Source organism: Castanea sativa, chromosome 7 (assembly GCF_040712315.1).
Source record: "Castanea sativa cultivar Marrone di Chiusa Pesio chromosome 7, ASM4071231v1".
In the NCBI taxonomy this organism is placed as follows: Eukaryota; Viridiplantae; Streptophyta; class Magnoliopsida; order Fagales; family Fagaceae; genus Castanea; species Castanea sativa.
The window spans coordinates 30,385,571-30,410,349 of NC_134019.1; the positions used below are offsets into that span (position 1 = coordinate 30,385,571).

At 36.6% G+C, this 24,779-nt stretch overlaps 2 protein-coding genes across 2 annotated transcripts; both read right to left on the reverse strand.

Annotated features, from left to right (window-relative positions):
* Positions 1 to 10,186: 10,186 nt before the first annotated feature.
* On the reverse strand, positions 10,187 to 11,773 carry LOC142644296 (uncharacterized). The gene has a single exon (XM_075818940.1). The coding sequence runs from the start codon at positions 11,771 to 11,773 to the stop codon at positions 10,187 to 10,189; it is 1,587 nt and encodes a 528-aa protein (XP_075675055.1).
* Positions 11,774 to 15,170: 3,397 nt separating this feature from the next.
* Positions 15,171 to 19,988, reverse strand: LOC142642656 (uncharacterized). Its single transcript, XM_075817052.1, has 4 exons — positions 18,957 to 19,988; positions 18,786 to 18,857; positions 17,520 to 17,567; positions 15,171 to 15,594 (listed from the first exon to the last, which is right to left on the reverse strand). Exons 2-4 carry the CDS (start codon positions 18,831 to 18,833, stop codon positions 15,364 to 15,366), a joined length of 327 nt encoding a protein of 108 aa, XP_075673167.1. The 5' UTR covers positions 18,834 to 18,857; positions 18,957 to 19,988; the 3' UTR covers positions 15,171 to 15,363.
* Positions 19,989 to 24,779: the final 4,791 nt, after the last annotated feature.

The following is a 24,779-nucleotide window of genomic DNA, read 5'->3' on the forward strand; positions in this document are numbered from 1 at the left end:
TGAATTACTTTTTTTTTTTTTTCTATTTTCTTAACATGCATGCCAAATTTTGAGTGAATCAAATATTATTTACTATTTAATTTATTAACTAATCTTTAGAAAAAAAATATAGTTAGTCATTATATTTGATTGTAAGCCATAACAATTGGTAATTATCCTTCCAGTGATGTACCATTTCTTTTACCATTACATTTTTTTTATCACAACTTAATGAAATGTGCTATTATAGTCGATGAATCATTACTTTCACATATACTTACCATCTTTTCTTCACTACTAATAGTTGCACATGTCAAGATTGTGAATTTGTGACGCAAATTTCGTGCCCGTAGAATTTCTCATGATACACACCCTCTAAAAAATTAAATTAAGTCTAGGTATATAAATTTTGTCCCAATTCAATGAAATAGTTGAATATGAGTGGTTGACAATAAATTTTAGATGGACTCACCACTTATAGTTAATCACATAATTGGTGAACTATTACTTTCACATATATTTACCATTTTTTCTTCACTACTCATAGTTGCACATGTCAAGATTGTGAATTTGTGGCTAAAATTTTGTGCCCATAGACTTTCTCAATGATACACGCTCCCTAAAAAATTATATTAAGTTTAGGTATATAATTTTTGCCCCAATTTGATAAAATAGTTGAATATAAGTGGTTGACAATCAATTTTAAATTAACTCACCACTTCCGGTTAATTGATAACTTATGCACAAATTTTTAAAGCCAAAAGTTGGGAGTATATTTATACTTTTATATAATTTACTATATTTAAACAAAACTAATCAATGAAAACATCTTCTCCCAAAAAAAAAGAAAAAAAAGAAAAGAAAATAAACACTTGCCTTTTTAACACTGTTTTTGTTAATAGGTGTACCCAGCCTTGGCCGGCACAGAAATAAAGGAAAAATTATGTTCTACCTTCCATCTATGAGTTGTGACCGTTAAAACACAGCTATCTTTGACTGGACAGAAAGCCTCTTTTTATAATTTATGTCTAAATTTTCTTATTTCATTCTATATTTGAATGGCATACATAATTTATGAATAGTCTGCTCTATGGGGAATTTATCTTCAACACATTCCAAGTTGATTCTCCAAACTATGCAAATAGAAGATAGTCCGCGGACGGCATTTGTGCAAGTTGTGTTTCTGTATAGTCCTTAAAAGCCTGTAAACTAGTTTTGCTCTTTTTTTATTTTTTATTTTAATGTCAACCTTATTTCTATTGACTTCAATATCAGAATTTAGAACTTTAAAAATCTATGTTTTTAGTAATACCCACTTGAAAAAAATTGAAGATCCTAATGCAATTTTGATGAGCAACAAATTACTTCCCAGTTCAACTACCAGCAAAGTTGTGGTTTAGTTGTTGTATCTATCCAATTGCTCAATATTGTATTTTCTAATTATTGACTGTCTAAACTGATTTATTAAATAGGTGAAGATATCTTCATCTATATGTATTTTTTTTTGTGAGTGAATTCATCTATTATATTCAATCATGGAAATAATAGTTTCAATTTTTAATTTTTAAGGAGTGGGAAGAGTTGCAAAAAGATGAGTCTATTTTGTGGGCCAAAATGGGCATTTGCCCATTTCTCACAAACGTTTCAGCATTTTGCCTTTTTTCAAACTAATTAGTGAAATCTCCCTGTTTTAAAACTCGACATTACCATAATTGAGTTACATGAATAACTCGGTCATTTTATAATCGAGTTTGGACGAGATTTTTGTCACACTGGGGAGCCAGCGTGGCATTTTATTATTTTTTAATCTGTGAATAACTCGATTTCATAGTAATCGAGTTATATAATTGACTATTTAAATATCGAGTTATGCTCGTGTTATAGCTGTACTTCTCCTCCCATTCAGACTGCCTTGGTGTTAGGCATAGCATTTTCATTTGTTTTAATCGTACATAACTCGATTACTATAACATCGAGTTAAATAACCGACTATTGCAATATCGAGTTATAAAGCAAAATCGAACTCTCTAAAATCGAGTTATGCTCGTGTTATAATTACACTTCTCCTCCCATTCAGACTGTCTTGTTGCTTTCAGTCTGAACTGAATTCCACTACTACTCTACAGATCCACAACTGCTTCCAGATTGAACTAAAATTTCTATCATCTCAAGTAAAAAACTCATACCAGAATTTTATGGCAACGTTATTTTCATTTGATATTGTATTGATTTTTTTTGGTTGAATGAGTGTTATATGAGTACGTTGGTGTGATTTTGGTTGTTTGTTGTAGTAAATTTTAATCGCAAGAGAATGAGAATCCTTACCATAACAAGATGTAATAAACTATATAACTTATTTTTCTTAGATTGTTATAAGATGGTTAGTGAAATGAAGGATAACACATAATTATAAGAATATGATAAGTAGCATTTATGGTCATGTTGATAACTCTAGAAGGCTTTTATTAACAAATCAGCAATGCAAAAGCAATAAAAGTGGTTACTACATTGTCAGACATTGTTAACAATATAAGTAGCATTAATGCATTCCATACTTTAGTTGAACGTACATAATCATCATTGTTAGACAATGACAACAACACTACGTCTTACACAGAATGTTTAGACATTAACAACAACGTCTAATTTTCATAGTTAGGAATTTTTGGAAATCATCATTACTTGAGTTTGAGAAGTTTGAAATATCTTTATCATCGTCTAAATTAGTAATTTCATTAAAAGGCTTGATGGCTCGCTCTTGCGCCTTCTCTGATAGATGTTTCCTAGCCTTTTGGACTGCATGAAAACGGTCTAATCGCCTTTGCATTTGATTGTTCTCCCATTCGAGATGAGCAAGTATGTTGGTAGGTTCGTCTCTAGGTAACTCTGTTGATCGTGCCTTAGGAACTCATAACCCATGCCATCGACAGTACACCTCCAACTCACATATCTTCTTATATAGCTCTGACCATGGTTGTTCTGCTGTGGTGAACTCTGTTGTGGTGGTATCTGTACTCAGTTGTGCAAGTTTGTCGACCATGATGTGTTCGACGCTTCCTAGACTTTCCTGCGTGTATATTGGAATATTAACGAAATCTCTTTTCTTTCCAACCCATTTCCCTCCATAGTGGTCTGTGTATGTCTATAGTTGTTGGTTTGCTGGAACTTGTGATGATGCATTTGTTGAAGTAGATCCAAACTTGTTTCGTATTGTAGGTTTTGAGCTTGAGGCATTGCGACTCATAGCTTAGTCAGTCGAAGAAGTTAGTGGGATAAAAATAATCCATTCAGTATTGTGGTGCATTTATAAGCTCATCTCATGGTCCAAATATCATAAAAATTTTATATATGAGTATCAAGGCTTGTCATGTCAGTGTAGGCTGGAAAATCAGTACATGAACGGGAGTACCCACGCTCCCATTGTTATAGTGTATTTTCACATGTGTACAGTAGTATAAGTCAATTATATTTCCACACAGTGCCATGCATCATGTATCATTGTACAATTATTCTTTTGTTTATGTTACGGGCCACATGATAGATCTAGCATGTAAAACTACATCAATTTAGAATTGTCTTAGTTGTGTACCATTTTATGTAGCTATACATTATTTACTAATAGTTGATGCACATTTTTAACTTGATCTTTCGATGTTATTTTAGTCATCGTCAATGGGTGACCCTTATTGCTACAGGCCACGCGATGTGTTTACCACGTTGGGTCATTCCTAGGTATTAGAAGATGAATTCACCTATCCAATCAATCCTAACCTGCGAAATAGTGCACAATACCATGAGGGCGGAGTGGGACTAGTTACTCCGTGAACATGAGATGTTTTATGATAAGGTGGTTGGCTATAAGCTGCCAGTGCCTTGGCGACTCGCATTGCAGATGCCAAGAAACACTATAGAAGAACTTTGTAGAGTATTGTGCTACATAAGAGAAGAAAATAATTGAATGAAGATATGTCTCAATCAATATCGGACCTAGGTGGAGATTCAAGAATCAGTGGAATGTAAGTTGTACGAGCATGCACGATACATGCAAACACTTCTTGCAACAGACATTTATCAGTCGGACGTGGAGATGTCAGATGAAGAGTAATCATGTTGTGGTCCACTCGCACTTTGATGTATAACTGTTATCTTTAATTATGTTTTAGATGTATGTGTGTCACTGTTGTTGTATTTGTATTGTGTAGGGAACCGTGTTTATGGTTAGGGTTTTATGTAAACCTTATCATCATTTGCACAAATATGCACGTTTGATGCGTAATCTTGAATGACTACTTATTGCAAAGAGGAAGACAAATTATTAGATGCATAACCCATGCATAATACCTAAATTCTCCTACACATGATGTTGGTCGATATGCATTACCTGCATATCGACCAACTAACACATACATGCATAACACATACAACGTACATATTCTTACATAGGACACCATCAATATGCATGACTTGCATATCGACCAACATGCATTACCAACATTGATAACATAATTCTAGAGATAGTACGCACCCCACATAGAACCTAGCTAGGCAATGTAGTACATAAATATTCATTCAGACAGGTAGTCCTCGTAGCTGAGGATACTATTACGTTCTACTTGGGTGAGCTGCTTGTTGGTTGTAGCAGCCTGCTCTTCTGCAAGCCGCAACAGGTGATACCTATACCTATGAAGGAACATTAGGTTGTTTTTTTTTTGGATTTTGGCAACGGTTCGCTTGCATTGCTCCATGTTTCCCCTTGGCATTGTTAGTAAGACTCGATCCACCAAAGGTGCCCCGAGTAGAAGGAGATCATTATGTAGAGAGTTGGACTCATTCATGCGGTACTCCCACTCTTGCTGCAGCCTTGCATAATATTCCCTCTCATCGTTATCTCTCCCTCCTGTAGTTATCAGGAAAACGGGGTAGGAGCCAATTGCGCATCGGCATTGTAAAAGGTGAATTTGACTGAGGTATATCTAGATGCGATGGGCAACTGTATGGTGTGGTGTGGTAGTATGGTGTAAGGATTGACTGAGGTATATATAGACGGATTGCATGGGCAACTGTATGGTGTTGTGGTGTCGGCCATGTGCAAATTGTTCAGTTCATAGTAATTGGTACATGAGTCAGCTTGATCGATTGATATGACTAGACTGGGTCCAGCAGTTCATAATTGGTACAGAAGTAGGCTCAACTGCATAATAGTAATTGGTACATATAGGCTGTTCACTTGATATGACTAGACTTGGTGCAGCGATTCTAAGTTAATGCAGTGAAGTGCATCAGGTAACAGGAGTATACACGTAAAAAGAATAGTAGGGCTTGTGTTTGATCTGATTGGACAGGGTAGAACAGTGATGGGATGTCAGGATGTGCACACATAATTGAGAAAATGACTCAGCTCAACCGTAACGTTTGTTGGCGTGTGTGGTGTGTCTGATGTGGTTGACATGACTAGTCTTGGTGTAACAGCCGTAGGTCCATGCAGTGTAGTGTAGAAGCATGCGTAATGAGTCACGTGAATGTGTTTCTATCTCAGTAAGCATGGTGAAACTGTCAGAAGCTGTCGTGTAGCAGTGGAAAAGTTGGCCGCGTTAGTCATTTGAACTGTATTCACGTGATTCGATTTGATATAACTGGAATCGGGGCAATAGTAATGGGCTGATGAGGGTACTGTGAGAAAGTTTGCGTACATATTCACGTGAAGCAGTTTGATAGGACTAGACTTGGTGCAAAAGTAGCTGGCGTATCTAGTTACTCTATTTTTTTTGGGAATGACTTGGTGCCCATTGTAATTATTATTGTTATTGTAGTTATTATGAATATTGTTGGTTGCTAACCTATGTGATGCATGGACCAATTGAACAACACAATGAAGAAATGATAGTGAATTGCATTATAAGACTTCTATAAGATTAACATTTGTATACTCCATTCTAGTAGTGCGAAAGCAAAAAAATCAATATTTGAAAAAAAATTGTTAAACCTAATGCGGGAGTGCATGAGGTGATGCCAAGTGTTGCTTTATTTTTTTTTTCCGCTGTTATGCAAAGCATGACTTGAGCATATTTATTGTTATCTCATTAATTGTGTAAACTAACTGCATTGCAAGGTTTCATCAATAAATTTGGTAATGAAAATATGATGCACGAGGTATAGTCCACACGGGAACCAAATTCATAATTATATGAATGATGATTTTTTTTTTTTGGGGAGGGGGGGTGTTGAAGGGATACTTTTTTCAATGGCTTTATAGATGAAAAAACTATGATCTACTCTATGAACTGAAGGCGAGATATTGCAAAACAACCACACAATGCACTACAAGAATGGCTTTTCACATCCTTTTGTTTGTGAAGAAAGACTTGGATTTCAATTTTTAGTTCAAATAGTTTAAATAAAATACAAAAAGTACAAATAATTTCTATCAATGAAATTCATGGATGGATTTAAGCCTTATTAATATGTGGATTTCAAATTATTAGGTGTATTAATTTTAAATTCATAATAATACTTACAGTTAGAACTATTTCAATAATACTAATAATAATAACGATGGGCATCAAACTAACCATCATATTAATATATCAAATTACTTTCCACAGATACCATGTTCTTCAAACTGCCACAAAAATAACAAAATATACAACTGGCTGAAAGTCACTACGTAGAACTGTCATACAATTCTCGAAATATGCTACAACAACTACAAAAAGTTTGTCTCCTCCTTGGGTACAATGGTCAATGGTAATCATCAAGAGTTAGATGGTGGAGAAGGTGGAACAGGACATCTATAATTAGCTAAGTCCGCTCCCAAAGCTGCAACCACTGCAAGAAGACCATCTAGAGGCTGCCTAAGTCATCGTAACGATCTCCATCATAGCAATAAGAGAGGGAGGAGGAGGGCCTGTATGTGCAGCAACAGCAGTGTCAACATCTACCTCATCATCACCATCCTTGGCAACAACAACTGTGGGATCCCTATGCATGTCCTTATCTGGAACATCTCTAGTAGTAGACCGTACTTGTGGTCTCTTGGATGAACCAACACTGGGGTCGACAAACTTCTTTTGGGAACTTCACTGTTTCAGAAATTTGGCTCCTATGGGGAAGGATGTGGACCAACTCTTGGGAAGGAAAGTTCTCTAATCCTAAGTATTTAAGGACCTTATGGATGAAAAATGGAAAGAATAGACCATGCCTCTTATACTTGCTCCTACACACCTCTACAATGGTTTCAATGAAAAGGGAAGGAAAACAAATGGAACTATCGGTGATAAGGGCGTAAACAAAGAAACACTGTCTATAGGGATTGTATGGACAAGAGAGATAGGGAAGATGTTGTGACAAGCTATCCTAAAGAAGATATAATTAAGCTTAATTAACTCACTTAAGCTAATACTTGGATTAGAAGCTCGAGTGACTAATCTTCCACAAAGAACATCCATAACATCATCAATACGAAGAGACTCAGAGTATGGATAGGTAGGTGTATGAATTATAGGTACATCAAGAACATTGGATATTACGTCCCTAGTTATTGTAAACGGTACACTATAGGAAACATCCTTATGCACCGAGAGATTCGAATAGAATTTTCTAATCAAGTCAGCAAGAGGGGGTTTTATGTTTGTACACAGATACAACCAATGCCTAGACTATAGATTCTCATGGACAGAAGGATGCAATTCATCTAGATTGATTTGGCGTTCTCCCCACTTATGCCCATACTGAATCAAGGTTCCAAAGGTTTGCTCATTTGCGTGCGTGTGGAACCTTAATCAATCAAACACTACTTTAGGTTCGGATGCAACTTTGGATTTCCCCCTCTTAGCCCTCCTTAGAGCCATAAGTAACTGGCGGTCAGCAGTGGAAACATGATCAGCTCACAAAAAAACAGAACCAAAAACCGCATGACAAAGAGATAAACACAACACCCACACTCTAATCCTACTGCGTAAGATGCATAGACAGGCATAATAAAAAAATATTTAATTAATATTCTAAAAAGCATTCACAATCTGTTGCACCCACAATGATACAAAAGGGCCCATTAACCAGTTTTGACATTTGCACCTACAATTATGAAATTCCCAAATTGCCAAGCATGCATTATCAGCTCTAGTTTTTAGTTTTGAACAAAATCTAATGTACTTTTCGCAACTACAGAGTATTAAACAGTCAAACAACATTCATACTACCTAACCCATTAAGCATTTCAGAGCCAAACACCCAATTTCATCACAATCTAGATAGACAATGAAGTTTGAAATTCCGAACAAAAATTGGAGAATAACGCACCACCATGTGCAATTTTAAAGATAATAACGGTTAAAAGAGTCTTACTACATAAAATCTTTGAAGAATTTGCATGGAAAACTTCGATTCTAGCCAGATGTGTCGAGGGCAATCAAAAAGAGAGAGAACTAATTTCTGCAGATTCTGCAAAAATGGTGAACTTATCACCGTGGGTTAAGGCATAACTCGATGTATAGGTGGTTGAGTTTTTAAAGTAACTTGATTTTACAGTTATTGAGTTACTTAACTCGATTACCCAAGACTTGAGTTACTCCATGTTGCTACCACGTCCAACCCAGAACTTTGGATTGATCCAAATGCAATCTAGGAGGAATCCAAGTGTCTAGAAGGGTCTTCTAAAAAACTCGATTTTCCAATATTTGGGTTACATGCAATATAAGTCAATGTAACTCTATTTGTTAATAATCGGGATACTTGCAACGTAACTTGATTACTGAAGAATCGAGTAACTCCCTGTTGCCCATACGCGTCTAGCCTAGAACTTTGGATTGATCCAGATGCAATCCAGTTGGAATCCAAGTGTCCAGAAGGGCCTTCTAAATAACTCAATTTTCCAATATTCGGGTTACATGCAATATAAGTCAATGTAACTTGATGTGTTAATAATCAGGATACTTGCAACGTAATTCGATTACTAAAGAATTGAGTTACTCCCTGTTGCCCATACACATCCAGCCCAGAACTTTGGACTGATCCAGATGCAATCTAGAAGGAATCCAAGTGTTTAGAAGAGTGTTTTGAATGACTCGATTGTATAATAATTGGGTTATTAGCAATGTAACTCGACATCTTATATATCGAGTTATTTAAAGCATGCTTACAAAGCCTTAAGCTAAGAACTCATGTAGAATTGTTCACCCCCATACTAATTTTACCTATTTATTCATCATAAAATTGAACTTGATCACAAACACTTCCATCAACAACTCATCCATATAGTTCCAACCACTTCCATAATCAAATCATCCATACAATTCCAGCCACATCCATAAACAAATCATCTCATTTCCAACCACATGAATAAGAAAATCGTCCATACAATCTACAAAGGAAATAAAGAGCCATTATACATTTAAAACCATTGAACCAAGTTTTTCACAATGTAAGTACAACCATTTACATATAAATGATGTTTTCTCATAGTTTACAAAAAGTGATTTGAGTTTAACTAGCGCCACAAAAACTGTCTCTTTGCCACGAATCCCATATTTGCACAAGTACAAAGAAAAATACATCAATACCGCATCTTTTACTCATCTTTTAAAACCATCTTTTACTATCATGGTTCTAATCTAAAAATTACTACAGGAATCTTAATCCATAAAGAGGTTGGCAATACATGACTTATAAGAATAATTGACAACACTAAATAAGAATAACTTATGATATATCCCCCCTTGTTACTATGACTTGCAATTGTTACTTGCTATGTAGCACCACGGCTTGTTGATTCCACATTTCGAGTCAGACATCTATGACGGTTATGACCCTCTTGGTAACACAACCCACACTTTGACTTTGGTCTGTTCTCAATCCATAAAGAGGTTGGCAACTCCCTATCCTCGTCATCCATCTTATTGTGGATTCTCGTGGACTTAGGCCGACCTTTCTCTTGGATCAACCATGGGTTTGGCATCACTGTCCTCCTTTCTTCCGGATCCGGCCATTCTAACCTACCTTTCAATGGTTGGAATATCAGCTCATAGTTGTGGTACCGTTCAGACACATGGTAGAAACGACCCATAAACTCCGTCACATCGTGGTTATACTTAGCACAAACTGCTATTAAGTGTGAATAGGGGATCTTGTATGCTTCCCATTTCCCGCACGTGCATGTCATCTCCACGAGATCAACCCTATGGGCGTGAGCTCCCCCCTAGTAGCCAAAAGATTAGACTGTCTCCACTGTATATAAGTGCTGTTGCACGCTTATCCTTCTAACGATATGGAGCTTCGCCTTCTCTTGATTTGCCTCAAACTTGTCATAGGCATATTTGCACCATTTTTGCCCCTCTTCCATCTGCTCTAGGGTTTTGTTACGACAATTGTTAAAGTACGAGTTCACCTTGTAAAATGTGAATTTCAACATTGCGGTTATGGGTAAGCTGAGTGCACCCTTAAGTACCCCATTAAAGCACTTTGATAGGTTGGTTGTCATTGCCTTATATCGATGCCCATGGTCATGTGCAAGTATATCCTTCTCTACAGCCTTAAGATAGTCGTATGTCGCCGAATTGACATTCTTAATGCAATCCATGGTGTTTTCAAACTTCCTAACTTGATTCGTAATTGCTGCCTTCCATACCAAGTTCTTCAACGCCATACTATTGAAGTTAGTGTTAACATTGCTTACTAAATGGCAGAGGCAATACCGGTGATGGGTAAAGAGCACTTGCAAATAGCCCCTAGTGGTGTCATAAAAGCATGATTGTATCCCACGATGCCTATTGGAGATTATACAAAAATTGGTTTGATCCGTAACTCGACTCAGCAGCATGCTAAGAACCATCCCTATGTCTTTTTTGCTCTCGCTTTCAACAATAGCAAATGCGAGTGGATAAACCTCATTGTTACCATTTGTTGCCATTGCTATCAACAACTTTCCTTTGTACTTGCCATAGAGGTGCATTGCATCTATGCTTATCACCGGCCTACAATGCCTAAACCTTCTAATACACGGACCGAAAGCCCAAAACGCGAAGTTGAATATACAAGTCCCCAGGACACAGGGGTCGCACTTTAGCAAAGTTACAGTGTTCGGATCTGCATCGTCTAGTGCCGCTAGAAACCGTGGCAATTCCGTGTATGACTCATAAAAATTCTTATAAATACACGCAATTGCTTCCTGTTTGGCTTCCCAAACCTTGTACATAGTAACTTCATGCTTGTGCTTCACATGCAGCATAGTATGTAGGTCCTTTATGGATCTTGCAACGTCCTCCCATATATACTGCTCAAGTGCAACGAAAATGAACCTTGAATCCATCATTTGTCCATCGGTCACTACCTGGAGGGATGTGCAACTGTAGGGACCCTTACATTTACTGATCAGCCACATCTCGTGCTTCTTGTTGAAAATAGCCCGAATTGACCATGAACATGCATCATGTATGCACCGCACTACCAGCCTATTAGTGTCAGACTTGATGACCTTGTCTTGCTTATTATGCTCCACAGAGTAGAGGGTCAAAACATATTGAACGGATGCTTTATTCTTGAATAGCATCCTTTTTGCCAGCTGGTCTCCTTTATGCCAACTTGTAATCTGTCCTGTACCCAATAAAGGTGATGGGTCATTAATATTGTCCCATGTGTTTGATGTGAACCATTCTAGGATAGGAACTGTATTAGGGAAATCATCCTCGTTGTCTTCGATCTGTAGTTCATCTACGACCTTCGGATTGTCCACCTGTCCATCATTATCAATGAACTCTTCATACACATCTCGTCTGACATCAATATTAAGTCTCTCATCCATATCAGCTTAGACATGTTCATATGCGTGACTAGACCCTCCCACGTCATGTGTTTGGGTGACGCCTAACACTTCGACTTCTTCAATGTTGTGCAAATCATCAACTGCACTACATGGTTGAGTGTTGTAAGGTAGAGGCGTGGCGTCGACAATGGAAGGATACACATCAAATGGAGATGAGTGTGGCTCTTCCACCCCATTGGCATGCTACGAACTTGCACCAGCATGGAACCCAATAGCCTCAACGGTTACATACAAGTCGGACGCTATGAAATGGGGGATCCACTTAATCACTGCCCACATCATGTCCACGTCATCATCGCAAAGCAACAAATGCGAGTTGTAGACAACTTGAGTACCTACAAGTAGCTGAGGAGCACGATACACAATGGATATTTGATGTGACTCCTTGTCCAACCCTAGAACTCTAGTTATGTTTTGGTGCATTTTTCTCAACTATGATCCGCATTTCAACCTAATCAACTTCTGCTTCAGTGACTAGCCTTGATAGGACAGTCCATGCAAGTCATGGCAATATGCCTCCCCATCATAGTAAATGTAGAAGTGATGATGACCCATGACAGACCTGGATAAGGATAATTAATCAAACAATGATTTTCATGCAGAAGATAAGGGGTTATGTTAACGCAATTGTAATTAATCTTTATGCACGTAAACGTACAATGAAACTTTTACAGACGCACTATAATGATATCCTGCGTTTTCTTAAAAAACTTGATTCATTTGTACACAAACATGCACTCAAGCCAAACAATTTAAACCTATGATTGTTTCTTACATCATTGCTGATACCTATGTAGGAATGCAGAAGTGTGTGTGTGTGATCATAGAAATTCACAGTTATGTTTGTTTATATATAGATATATCTATATATACATAACTATATATACACACACACAATGTCACAATCACACACACACACACACACACACATATACAAACGTGTGTGTGTGCGCGAGTGCGTGTGTGTATATATATGATCATATGTGGGTAGGTATGTTTGTTTATATATAGATATATCTATACATACAGATATACACACACACACAGAGTGTTAAAATCATACTAAAGTGTAATCACATTCATACTAAAGTGCCACAATAAGTGTAATCACAATTTTTTTAAAAGTCAAGATATAGTTGCAATCTCATATATTTATAGCTCTATACTTGTCAGGGGAGATGTGCCATAACAGAGAAGAAGGGGACCGCACTTGTAGTGCACTTGGTGAAGATGCAATGGTGAGGAGGAAAATGCCATGCCAACATGCTCAGATTAAATCAATGACCTCTCAAGCTTTTTTGATCTTTTTTAGAACTCAAACACTGAGTTGTTTCAGAACTCAATCAGCCAGAGTTGTGCATGGGTTCTGATATATGGTCCTTGGGCATGGAATTATAACTCGACTTCTTTGTAGTTGAGTTATATAAAAACTTGATTTCTAAGTGACCGAGTAACATTTACAAAAAGCTGATGATGTGATGTAAAAATTCAGAAACTCGGCAATTGGGGAATCAAGTTATAGCCATTGCTTTCAAGAACTTTGGACAAATCTAGATGCAATCCAGGAGGAGTCTAAGGGTCTGTTTGGATAGAACTTATTTTGCTGAAACTGAAAACTGAAAACTGTAGCAAATTAATTTTTAAATGTGTGAATAGTATTGTGGGACCCATTTTTAATGAAAAAGTTGCTGAAAAGTGAAATTTGTGGGACCCATGAACAGTAATTTTGTGTACTGTTCATAGCTGAAAGTCAATATATGCGACTGGGTTAAAAAAAAAAAAAAAACAGAAGCCAAAACGCTGACGTGGACACAGAACGCCGATCCAAACGCCCTCTAAGTGTCCAAATGGGTCTTGTACATAACTCGACTTCTCAAAAATCGAGTTTCTCTTCCCATTTTCTCTATAAACACCCAGACCTACTCCACTATTAAGAAGGTATGCATCCACCATTCTGGTGCAAAGACATCCCAATAGTGTGTGTTTGTAGAGCTGGATGGGACATACGTAAGTTGTGTTTAATGGTCGTGTTCCAGGCATATACGACAGTTGGCTAGATGTTAGCAGACAAGTTCATAAGTTCCCAAATGCCAATCACAAATCATATAAAGATTGAAGGAAATAGTAGCTACATACATGGAGTATTTTCATTGTAATAGTATGGACGTGCAAGGTGGTGTGTCTGCATCGTGGGCAACTCTGAACATGTCGACTGAAAGTCCACTGAGCACGACTCCAAGCGAAGGAACCAACTATGGTAGTGGAGACATTAGGAACACCTTGTTGAGGTATCATTTGGAAGTTGCCATATTGAGGAGCGTGACCACGCAAGGAGGATTGCAACCTTGAGTGCGAACATGTTGAATGAAGTGGTGGCCCATGTTGTGGGGGATGATGAAGTCGATGAATCGATGAGATAGCGTGCGGGTAAATGAATGCAAAAGTATGACTTCTTGTTGTCGTATTCAATAAGATATGTATATATGCCAAGTAAATAGTTTCGTGCGTGTGGTTTAACTAGAAGTACCATCGTTTTCCAGCTGTTTGACTAGCGGGTGGCTATCTTGGGAGCATGTCTTACTATTTTGCGATGCATCTTGTACAAACCTTCTAATTGTTCCGTTTATCACACGTTATAGTTAACCTTATTATTTTTTAGAAGCACTACTTTTGTCTTATTCAGTCCATTCTGTCTACTTTGGTCTTATTCGGTCCACTTTGGTCCTATTCGGTTCAGTAGATTCTATTCAGTCCATTTTATCCTATTCAGTCAGCTTTGGTCGTATTCGATCTATTTGGTCCACTTAAGTGCATTACTGTGTAGTTACATAATACAAAAAGATAGATTTGCGTTGAGAGCACCTATTTGAGTAATGTTACTTTCTCATTATGGTTTTATTATTCTCATTCTTGGTTAATATATTAATTAATTCGGTTTTAAAGCACTTGTGAATTTAAATGGTGTTCTGACTTCTGATACAAATGGCAAAAGGATATTCTAAACAGTCTTGAGTATTACTTTCATTGCAGCTTCTATTCCGGGAGAGAGGTTCTAATTTTGACAGCTTCCTAAGTTCAAATATAAGTTTTGAACATTGAAACCTTCCCTATAGGCTTGGAAGAATGACATTCCTTACCAAATCTAGATAGATAAAACCCTCATCTTCCTTGATGTTTGAAGAAAATAACACTCATTGTTTTTATCCAAAATATTCTAAATTTCTATAAAATCCTTTTTACCAAAGTTTAACCTTGATTAGGAAAAACATAAAATGTGGAATGTCATTTTCCAAAACCTCAAGAGAGAGTGTAATTACCCCAATTAATTGCCACAATGTTCACTTTTCAAGTATTTGTAAAGGTTAAAAGTTAAAGGTGGTTAAAATGAAAAATCTCTACTAAGCACGATAAAAAATCCGCTTCATTGTCTTCTGTTAAGGCAACTACTCCGCCACAATAGATCACAATATAAACTTTTTTGGCCTCACAAATAAAATGCCACAACTCCACGCTCATATACCTTTTTTAAGAAAAAAAAAAAAAAAATTTTTACGTCTCTTATTTATAATTTAGCAAAAATGAAAAGAATATTGGGGGCAAATATTTGAAGGACCTATATTTACAAAACGGTATTTATATGCAATGCAGTGTTTTAGCAACGAAGTAGCCATTTGTTTCACCAAAACTTGGCCCCCAGAGCTTTGCCCATCTCTACGTTCCTCTATCAAATTCTGAAGCTTCCGAGGCAAATCATTCTCCACAATCAGTTGCTTGGGCCGCGGATGGTGCTCATAAACAGCCTGCAGTATCAAAAATTTATGTGCCTATTAAAATTAATTAACCATAGGAGGAAACCACAATTCCAATATAGAATCACCATATATGTAGTAGTAAAACACTATGCAACGTCTATCAAAATTGAAAACTCATCAACATCAAAATAACCATATCCCAAAAAATCAAATATCTTTGGTAAAGAAAGAAAATCTATTACTTAATAATAATAATAATTTTAATAAATAAATAAATAATAATCAAAATTCAGAATCAAAATCAAAATCATCAAAACAGATTAGCTTCAAGCATCACATTTCAAAAAAATGCATTCCAATGAACAGGCCTGCTAATATAGTATGTGAACAGCACTTTCACACGACAATATGCATGCATGGAATCCAATAGCTTAACAGGGGAACAGGCTAAACCAGTAGTCAAGCACATAATCTTTACTATAAAGCTACTCATTCTGTGAAGAGAAGAAAAAACTAAACACACATACACTGTACTGAGCCAACAATCCTTAAACATGGAATTATATTGATGTCATCAGAAACAATACTGTCACAGCAGTAAGGTAACCAAATAGAGGAATCAGGATGACTAATATTTTTGGAAATAGTGGCAATAAGCCATTCAAGATCAAGAATGCGGATGACATTCAGCGATGTATTGTTACCACAAAAAAAAAAAAAAAAAAAACACATCTTGTATATTTTCATAAGACAACATATGCAAAAAGACAAGGCAACAAAAATTGCTTGTGTGCAAGCCTAAGAAAACACAACTTTCTAGGTATAAGTAGCTCAGAATTTCCACACTGATGCCTAACCAATCCCATTAACTTTCAAAGATGCACTTAGAACAGGTTATATACTTCAGAGAAACATTGTCTAAGCCTCAATAAACAAAGAATCCAGCTCTCAGTTTGCCCACCAAGTACCATCCCACAAACCTCAAATATGGCCACCAGTTTTCAAATCTGAAAAGCATGGATGGCAAGACTGCTTTCAATGCCAATATGAGCATCACTATAATCTTCCCCCACTGGTGGAAGAGGAATGGATAACTGTATCATGTAAATGTCTCTCATGAGGAGTACTCAAAGATTAAAAGAAAACAGCAGCAATAGAGACATAAGAGCTGGCTGCAAACCCGTATCCATTCAAAAAAACAAACAATAGGGAGAGGTCAATTCATTGGTAAAAAATCAGTAAAAATCTATCCTTTCAGTCATTAAGCTCGGTTACGTCATCTATGGAACCTTACTAAGCTGGATGTCCCAAAAAATATCCAAATTTCAAACTCTTAAACCCTAGCTCAAATGGCACTTCCTCCTCTCACAAGAATGCATGGGAGGAGGTCATGGGTTCAAATTCATTGGGTGCATGTGTCACTTCCCAAATTCATAATAAAAAAAATAATAAAGAAAAAAAAAAGAAGAAAGAAGAAGATAAAACTGAACCATGTACAATCATTCCAAAGCCTTCTTTGGTTCTCAAGAAGAATTGGGAAAAAATGTAGGAAAATGCTTCAAGGACACTAAGAAGAGGAAGGACAAACAGCAGGGAAACAGGGTAATACATCAGGTCTGCTGTAGAGGTTTGATAAATTGATCAACATGAAAAAAGGTTCAGTAATGAAGTAGATGTATCACAACATATATATTACTTTGAGGTAGAGAGCTTTTGGGGAGTGGGTACTTCACACTTATACAAGGAGAAGACTTCGAGCTGAGGGTATCAAAGCAAGTAAATATATGGCTCACAGAAGAAGAAGAAGATAATATTCAATTCCTACCCTATAAAAAACAAAGACGAGATCCCAGAGAAATCATAAACTGAAAACACAAAATGATAATGAACTAACAATTACAGTGCTTCCATTCCTTCGATTCCATAATTATTGTATACCACCAAGAAAGAAACCCACAAAATCATTATATTACCTGCATTGATGGCGGCTTGAGTTGCGCTTTTAATTCCCTTACTGCAGACTGGAAATATAAGAATAAACTGGTCTTAGAAGATCAGAAAATAACATGCAAATAATGAACATACTAAAAAAACCAAGACGTATTAAAATTTCATAGAAAAATAGGGTTCAGAATAATAATAATATAATAAAGGAAAATATGGTGCAGTTGCAAAATCGTCTTTGTGCATTAATTAGAGAAACCTTCGAAGGAATCGGCTCATTTGTATAACTTGATATGAAAAGACGTGCATTGTCTAAGTATTTACTCAAGCCATAATATCACAGTTACTGCTTGGGTCACTTGCAAATACTTTCTTATGTTTGATTGTTATGGAGTCCTGTACCATCTGCTTTTTTATAACTCCAAGTTTATTAAGTATGGAACCGTACCATCTCCTTTTTGATAACTCCAAGTTTATTATGTGGTAATACCATAAAGCTGTTGTTAAAGATTATTACAGCACTTAAAGAACTTTTTTTCTACGTTGAGGAGGGTTCAAACAAATAGTTTATCACTCTGAAATTCTGAATCAGCTCAGAGGAAATTAAAGCAAAATTGTCAAGGGATGATAGAGGAACAATTCTGAAAATACAAAAGTTTAAAACAATCCACATTGAATTTCCAACAATCCACTATGGAAGTGGAGATATTTGTGTGATGCAACCCTAAAATACAGAAGTCTAAAACATTAACCATCCATCAACTAACCCCAAAATACACAAAAGGCTAAAATAATGTTCTCGGATAACTGTTCACAGCACTAAATAAACTCAAATCCTAGTTTCTCCCCCTTTGTTTCATCCCCAAATCCTACTATTCCTTCTCACCATTAGAAATCCCATATTTCCTTATATTTTCCAATACCTCTTCATCAATGAAAACCCTAATCTCAGTCATCCTAAATACAACAAACCTGCTATCAGGTAAATTCCAGCGACCTAAATCTTGCAATTCAACCGTGTGTTGCTGTCCTATGTCAATGAACCAGTGTTAAAACACTTCAACCCCAACATAAACTGGTCTATGCACCATTAGAAGGATACAAGTCCTCCTTTTGGTCAATGTATCAACATTTAGTAAGTACAAGCATTCACTCAACAAATATAAGCTCATGCAAACACTTACAGGTAGGGGTGTGTGTGTAACGTATGAATGAAATAACATACAAGTGCACAGACAAATTTCTTTTTCCTTTTTTTTTTAGGGTCAATAAACAATACTACCCACAGTACTTACAAAGCATGCCCTCTCTGATTGCTCAATGACCTTTTCGTTTCCGCCCATATGCTCTCACAGGTCTCATCTTACCTGTTTCATCAGGCACAACAGCATATTAAATGAACATATTCAATCAAATGCATAGTATAATTAGTTCAAGAAAATGAGAAGTGTAGACGAATTACATACCATCGCTGGTCTCGCAATTGGAAGCGTGCGAGGAGAGCGTCGCGATCTCCGCAAACTCTCCACTAGCTCAATGTCCTCACCTGATATCTGCTCAATCTGCACAACCTCTTCGTAGGGGGTTGAATGATAGGCTAAAAATATATTGACCCCTTGTGATGAATTAATTGATTAATTACCAAAGTTTATTAATTAATCAAATTAGCATGCAATGTACATGGCAGCACAAAAAAATCACTAACTAAAATATAATGCAGCGAAAAATAAAGTTGATGCAGTGATTTGTTTACGAATGAGGGAAACCTCCAAGGAAAAAACCCCATCGGGTGATTTTAAGGTCACCACTCTCAAGAATTCACTATTATCACAACAAGTGATTACAAGTAAAGGAATCCCAGAACCTTATACCAACCTACAGTTAAACATTTACCCTAATACTCAATTGGACTTGTTCTATAGTGACAGTCTCTCCTTTTAATGCACGACTCCCAGAACGTGACTAACTAATAGATGCACGGATCTCAATACACAACTTGATCACCAACTTGAGAAAGATGTTGGTTGCAAAGTTCTTTAGTTAATCAACATGATAAAGATTACGAAGTTGCTTGGTCACAAAACCTTATGGTGTACAAATACAGCAGCTTCTTCAAAATGAACTACAACAAACTAGGTTTCTGGTCACAATTTTCATGAACAATACTTTGCTTTACGCTTGTGCAATTGTGCTCTCTGTGACAGCCCTTAAAATAATCCTTCTATATGTTTAGGATTGTAAGAAAGGAAAACTCAAACACATACTTACGGATTGGAATGAAATCAGAATTGAAAATCTGATTTTTATAATTCTCGATAGATACTCTATCTACCGAGCAGCTGTCGAGTTTCGAGCTGAAACAACTTTTTAAGCGTCGATAGATACTAGTTGTCGAGTTTTAATGAGCAACACTTCTTCACTTGTTTCTTGGACAGACTTGCATGATTTTAACACATGAACTTGAAACCTTATTTCTTGAAGCATTAAACACATTCTAGATCTACCCAATTATAAGTAAAGTGCGTTTTGTCAAAGGATTAGCCAATTACATAAAATATTGACATATGTTCCTAACATGTTCACATATGTCCTAACAATCTCCCCATTTGCCAATCTGTGACAAAACCACATCAAATAAATGAACATATGAGAGAAGTCATAAATCACTCAACTCATACTCACTTGTTGAATACAATAAAATCTATCCTAACATAAACTCTTGAAAAACTTTGCAAAAAGAGAGTTCATGGCAATGAAGACTTTGATAACCTGCATTTCTGAACACTTTAAACAAAACTCATCAAGACATCTTAGTGTGAGACAAAAATAAAATATTGCTTACAATATATAAGAAGCATGTGCATAAAGAGAGAAAAAAAAACAACACATGTAAAGATAGGTGAAACAACTGTAATAACAACCTCATCATATATGTATCATCAAAGAGTACAAGGTTTGCTATCACAAAGCAATCACAAGACCAAAGATACATAAGCAATGTATCTAAAATGGAAAGAAAGGAAAAAAGATACATAAGTCCTCACTACATCCCTCAAAATGTAGACACTCCCTCTAACAAAAATCTCCTATACTAACTCTCCCCTTATGAGTATAACTACTCTCATATCCAAAACTATATCTCCCTTTTTGTCACGAATGACAAATGGTAAGTATATCAAGTAGACATCTTATCATCACTGGGCGAGCTAGCACCATCGTACCTATAACGGGAGTGACAAAATGAGATACAAAAGTGTCAAATCCGTGCATGTTGGAGTAGAACTCTTGAATGATCACGGAAGGGCACGTGACTGGGATGTCACACATTGACTCCCAACCTCAACTGTAGATGATAGTGGGAAGGTCAGTATTGAAAAAATCTGATAGGATGACTTGGCGTGTTGAATGAATGCCTCATCTAGAGAAGTTCTTCGAAAAGTCCTTTTGGGATTTATCATCACAAACCAAATGTGAGAAGGAGTAGGATTAGAAGAAGAGGATGCCCAGAACGAAGAGGGTTTTGGGACGGAGTGGATTTGCATTTGGGTGCCATAGAGTAGACTAACACGAGAGAGAGAGAGAGAGAGAGAGAGAGAGAGAGAGAGAGAGAGAGAGAGACGCAGAAAAGCACCAACAATATCAATATAAAGATAAAAGAAGGTATGTATACATGAAAATGCATGAATATGTGACATGCAAACTTCAAAACATCATGGGCTCAATCCAATCCAAACCTACTAGCACACATCATTGCAACAAAGTAAACACACATCTAAAATGCATGAAACATTGTTATAATGTAGATGTAATGCAATGCATGCTGTTTTCAAACTCATTTTAGCAAAACCTAACCAAAAATTTTTGCAAAAATCTCATCAATTTTGAAAAACCCCAAAAACTTTTCAAAAACCCAAAACTTAGGTAAAAAAGAATGAAATGCATGATACAAGAGAGACAAAAAGACCATACCAAATGAAGAACACTTGATTTAGGCCGAAGATCAAGTGAGGAATGTGAAAAGGTTGAGTTTGAGGAGTTTTGGAGTAAGAGAAGAGAGAATCTATCGAGAGAGATCGGAGAAAATGAGAGAATTTTCGCGTTGACTATATATATAGAAAAACATAAATCTCGACAGATCGAGAGGTGTCAAGATTTAAAACGCGTGAATCAGCTATTGAAGAGCTATCGAGGATCTGTTGAGAGGTGTCCACATCACAAGGATCTTGATAGATCGAGAAGCTATCGAGCATCTATCAAGGAGACAGAAGCTTTTTCGATGGATCGAGGAGCTAAGCTATCGAGATTGCGATAAAAAGAAACTAAAGAGCTCGATAGATAGTCTAGCTGTCGAGCAGCTGTTGAGATTGCTGAAAAACAATTTTTCAAGAAGAGAAAAATACAGATATGAATGCAATCAAGCATGCTACTTAACCAAGGATCCAAACAACATTTTAAACTCTCAAAATCATCTCTTAACAAGGAAAATGTTAAGCACATAGATTCAAAACACACACACACACAAAACAAGTCTAACCAATTTTATATTTCAAAAACAAGTTAAGACAGTTTAGTGAGCATACATTAACAAATGTATTCCTTGTAATGGTCAAATCACATTATATGTGCACATGTATCAAAAGTACTAAAGAATATTGCATGTTGTGTGTGAAAAATATCGCAAGATTGCATAAGTGTCTATATGTTATGACGATTTGAGATATGAGTAAATCAATTTAACTCACACACGTAACTGCTTGATAGGGACTATTACATTCGAGGTACATCCTATAACTCCCACATCTCCTATAATACACATTTGCAATCATATTTTAAAGCATTTTGATTCTTTTTGTTTAAATTTTTCTTTGCATATTTTCTTTTATTAAGCATATCATGCATAGACATATAAGAGTGGAAAGAAATACCCACTTATGTTAAGCTTTTTGACATTGCACTTTTGTTATGCTAAAGCATACTGATGTCATTCTATGATTAGCGGGCAACAGTGGTGAGATGGTTATTTATGCCTTTCTCTTAGGATTTTTTAGTCATTCCCGTCAAAAAGAGTGATACGAGTGTTAAGTATAAGAGATAACTTAATCTTACTCATCGCAAACAAGAGCCACAAAGCTCATTTACTTAGTTGTGCATAGAGATGCTCATCTAAGTTACAAGAGACACAAAGTTTAGAAAACTTTGTTTCATTGGCCATTCAAGGTACATATGTACCAATGTGCACAAAGACACACTGTTTTTGTATTTCTTTTTTTATTTTTTTATGGAGGAAAAACAAAATTAGAAACAAATAAACAAAAACATGTTAAGCAAAGTAATGCATAAAAACTAGACTGACTCAAAATAAGAAAGCAAAACGCACAAGTAATGCAAAAACAAAAATAAGAAGGGGGGGGGGAGAGAGAAAAAGTAACTAAATCACTTGGAGTCTTTTTTCTCCTACACCTTGGAAGAACCTTTACTTTTGGTGAATCCTTGAACCAGTAGTGAGAGGGAAGAATTGCAATAGTTCAAGTTCTAAAGGAACATAAGGGCCTTGAGGAGATCTCCAAGAGGAGCAAGAGAGGATGGAAACTGACTCAGGTTTCCTGATGAGACCAAACTGTTGCTCTGTTGAGTGGCTTGCCACTTGTAGCAATTAAGTCGAGTATGTCCAGCTACTCTACAGTGATGACAAAGATGATGCTTCTTCTTTTTAGACTTTTGAGCATTACTCTTCTTAGCCCTTGGGTTTTTGGTTTCTTTCTTAACAAGTTTAGGCAGTGCTCCTAAGATAGATTTACCCTTATCTATGTTCTCACTAGCAATCGCATTTTTCACACTATTGTTCTCAGAATCAACATTATTAGTAGGAGAAATAAAAACAGTAGTACTAGAAGAAGCAATATTAGGAGAGGAGAAATCATACCCTAAACTGGTTTGATCAAAAGTAGATCTCTAAAGTCTGAGCATCTCATCAAGCTTTGCACTTGAAGTCCTCTCCAACTGAGCTCTGACTTGAAACAGCTTTGGTTCAAGCTTCTTGGTCTTCTTAGCCAAGAAATTATTTTCAAACCTCAGTACTCCTATAGTTTGATTAGCTTCATCTAACTTTGTGGAGATTTCTTCTTGGTCAAGCTCCACATCATTGAGCTCTTGGTGGCCAACCTATACAACTTTTCATGCTTTTTCGAGACCTTGTATAACTTTGCATAGGCAGTGTGGATGTCATCTTGTTCATCCGTTTTCTCAAACTTTGACTCCACTAAGTTTTCTTCTTCATCCAAATCTTCTACAATCCCCTCGGTAGGATTGATAATGGTGGTGAAGGCATTTAGGATTCTGTCATCTTCATTTTCGGAATCATCCTCAAGTTCAGTGTCGCTCAAAGTTGCAGCAAGTGCCTTGCTTTTTTCCAATGGACTTGAGATAAGTAGGGCACTTTTTTTTTCATGTGATTGAAACCTTGACACTTGAAATACTTGGGTTCTGAGAGAACAATGTACTGACCGCCATCTCTAGCATCCTTCTTCCCTTTGTCTTGACTCTTAAATTGAGAAGAACTTGAGTGTCTACGGTCCTTGTTGAAGCCCTTTGCATTGGCATCCTTCATGAACTTCATGAATTGCCTGGTGATGTAGGACTTCATTTTAAAATCTTCATCATCGAAAGACTCATTCGTGTTACTATTCTTGGTCTTCAGTGCCATGCTCTTTCCCTTACCAGATTTCCCTATCCTTGTCAAACCCAACTCATAGGTTTGCATATTACCAACTAGCTCTGTTAAAGGAATTTTGTCAATGTCCTTTGATTCCTCAATAATGGTGATCTTCGCATGAAATCTCTCAGGTAGAGATCTGAGCACATTTCTAACAATCTTGGGCTTGGAAATGGTTTCCCCAAGATTAAAGCCTGAGTTCACTATGTCCATGAGCTTGGCATAGAACTCATCAAATGACTCATCCTCCTCCATCTTGATCTCTTTAAAACTTGTAGTGAACCTCTGTAACTTCAAATCCTTGATAGTTTTGGTTCCCTCATAGGTTTTCTGGAGGATGGTCCATGCTTCCGTTGTAATTCTAGTGGAGGATATCTTCTTGAAATCCTCATTTGTGACCGCACTAAATAAAACATTCAATGCCCTGCTGTTGGCCTTGATCTTAGCTTCATCCCAGTTGGCTAGCGTTTCCTTTGACTTGGTCCAGCCCATCTTCATAGCTTGCCACACTTTCTCATCTAGAGATTACAAGAAAGCTCTTATGTGTACTTTCCAATATGCATAGTTAGTATTGTCA